Raw genomic sequence first — 2104 nt, 5'->3', positions numbered from 1 at the left:
TCGCCGAGATCTGCGTGAGTGCGGGGGCGGAGGCGGGGGCGGCGGTGCCAGGCCAGCGGGGCTCGTGTCTGGCTGCCTTTTCTAAAAAAACATGTTTTTATTGATTTCAGAGAGGAAGGGAGAGGGAGAGAAACATCAGTGATGAGAGAGAATCATTGACCGGCTGCCTCCTGCGCGCCCCCTACTGGGGTCATGCCCACAACCCGGCGGGTGCCCTGACCTGGTTCATAGGTCAACGCTCAACCAGTGAGCCACACTGGCCAGGCTCTGGCTACTTCTTTCCCAGCTCCCTGCCCTACTGAGAGCAGGAGGTGGGCCCCACACCCAGGCCCAGCGACCCCTGTGAGCAGGAGATGGGCCCCACATTCAGGCCCAGGGCCCCCGTTGCAGGAGGTGGGGTACCAGCACGGCCGGACGGTGTTTGACATTTGGAGGCGCAGTGGGGTGCTGGAGAAGATGCTGCAGGACCGGCAGGGCACGAGCAAGATGAAGGCCTTCAACGTGAGTGCCCACGGACACCCTCTGCCTTCCCTCTTCTGCGACCTGCCCCCGCCCATGCACCTGCGATAGGTGCCCTGCAGCCAGCAGCACCCCAGAGCACCCCTCAGCTGCTCGTGCTGCGACGCCCCTGTGGGCCAGCATAGTCGAAGGCAGCAGGCCTGGGAGCTGTCTCCCAGTCTCTCTGCCCCCTGCCCCCTGCCCCCTGCCTTTCCACCCCTTCCAAGAGAATGGGGGTCTGCGCAGGACTCTGCCCATCTTTCACGCCCCTGCCCCCACTCCAGGCTGGGGGTCCTCAGCTAGCCAGGGTCCCGGGGGTGACAGGGCACAGGGCGGGCCTTGGGCCTGGCTGGGCAGGCGGCTGTGCTGGGGACACGGGGAGCAGGGCCTGGCCTGGGGGTGTCCTCCTCGCCCCGCAGGTCCTCACCTGCCCCAACGCCTCCTTCACGGACCTCGCTGAGATCGTGTCGCGCATCGAGCCCGCCAAAGTGGCCGTCGTGGATGGTGAGTGGACACCCAGGAAAGGCACCCACACGGCCAGGGCGCTGGGAGCCGCGTCCCTTCCACACCTGACACGGACCAGGGGCCCTGGACCTGGCTGGCTGTGGGCGGGGCCTGTGCCCTCGGAGGGAACCAACATGGCCCACCCCTCTGCCCAGACGAGTCTGACTACCTCACCGAGTGCGAGGAGGGCTCGCCCGATGGCCCCCAGGAGGCCTACGCGGACTTCCAGAGCTCCCCGGCCGACGGAGGCTCCGACTCGGTGAGCTGCCTGGACCCGCCTGGCCCCTCGCCCACACCTGCTCTGAGGCCCAAGGGCAGGGGCGCCCTCAGGGTGAGCCCTCCCCTATCCCCACCCCGACTGTGACTGCGGTCTGCTTCCAGGAGGAGGAGCCCTCGCTGCATCACCAGCACCCCAGTGTGGCTTCCCCCAAACCCTCCGCGGATGCCGATGCCGCGCCCCCCTGGTTCTCTGGCCAGGACGGGCAGAGGCCTCCCTCCGACGCTCCCTGAAGCCAGCGCCTCCGTGACCTGTCCTGGAGCCCGCGGCTCCCGGGGCAGGAGACCTGGCTGGGCCCGGGCTGTGCTGGGTGTCAGGCCTCTACACTGGCTGCTCCTGGGTGCGCTTGGTCCTGGTGCCTCCTGCACACACCGCAGCCCTCTGGGTGCAAGCCCCGCCCCCCAGAGGTGTTGGAGCCTCTGAGCCCTGATGCTTCTGCTTAGGCGTGAATAAAGGAGATCTGATCGTGTGGGCGTGTCGTCCTTGCGCCCGGTCCAGGGAGCAGCTGCCCCGCTGTGGGCCGCAGTGGGGCTGCGGGCGGACATCGCCTGCCCTCCCCAGGGTCGCCCTGTGGGACCCTGGACCAGACCCCCTCTGCTGGGACTTGAAACTCCTGGGCCACAGTCCAGGCCAAGCCGGGCGGGTGCCCAGGACCTGGGGTCCCCAAAGCAAGGAGGAGCCTCGGGGGCTTCAGGCATCGTTCCCACTGGGGCACGCGGACGCTCCGGAGAGAGGGAGGCCCGCACTTCTTTTCCGGGTCATCGAGCAGCGCCCGGAAGAACTGCCACGGACCCGGGCCAGCGCGGGGGGCGGGGGGGAGGCCCT

General features: G+C 68.4%; 1 protein-coding gene across 1 annotated transcript in view; it reads left to right on the top strand.

Annotated features, from left to right (window-relative positions):
* Window positions 1-1748, top strand: part of PNPLA7 (patatin like phospholipase domain containing 7) — a 57726-nt gene extending 55978 nt beyond the window's left edge. Inside the window, exons 26-29 of the mRNA XM_015572352.1 lie at window positions 235-501; window positions 918-1002; window positions 1158-1261; window positions 1384-1748. Of these exons, the coding sequence (XP_015427838.1) occupies window positions 235-501; window positions 918-1002; window positions 1158-1261; window positions 1384-1512 (585 nt within the window). The 3' untranslated portion in view covers window positions 1513-1748. The remainder of the gene's footprint in view (window positions 1-234; window positions 502-917; window positions 1003-1157; window positions 1262-1383) is intronic.
* Window positions 1749-2104: the final 356 nt, after the last annotated feature.

This window comes from Myotis davidii, unplaced genomic scaffold, assembly GCF_000327345.1.
Source record: "Myotis davidii unplaced genomic scaffold, ASM32734v1 scaffold609, whole genome shotgun sequence".
In the NCBI taxonomy this organism is placed as follows: Eukaryota; Metazoa; Chordata; class Mammalia; order Chiroptera; family Vespertilionidae; genus Myotis; species Myotis davidii.
The sequence above is the reverse complement of the archived record's forward strand: the minus strand, read 5'-3'. Positions and strand labels throughout refer to the sequence as shown.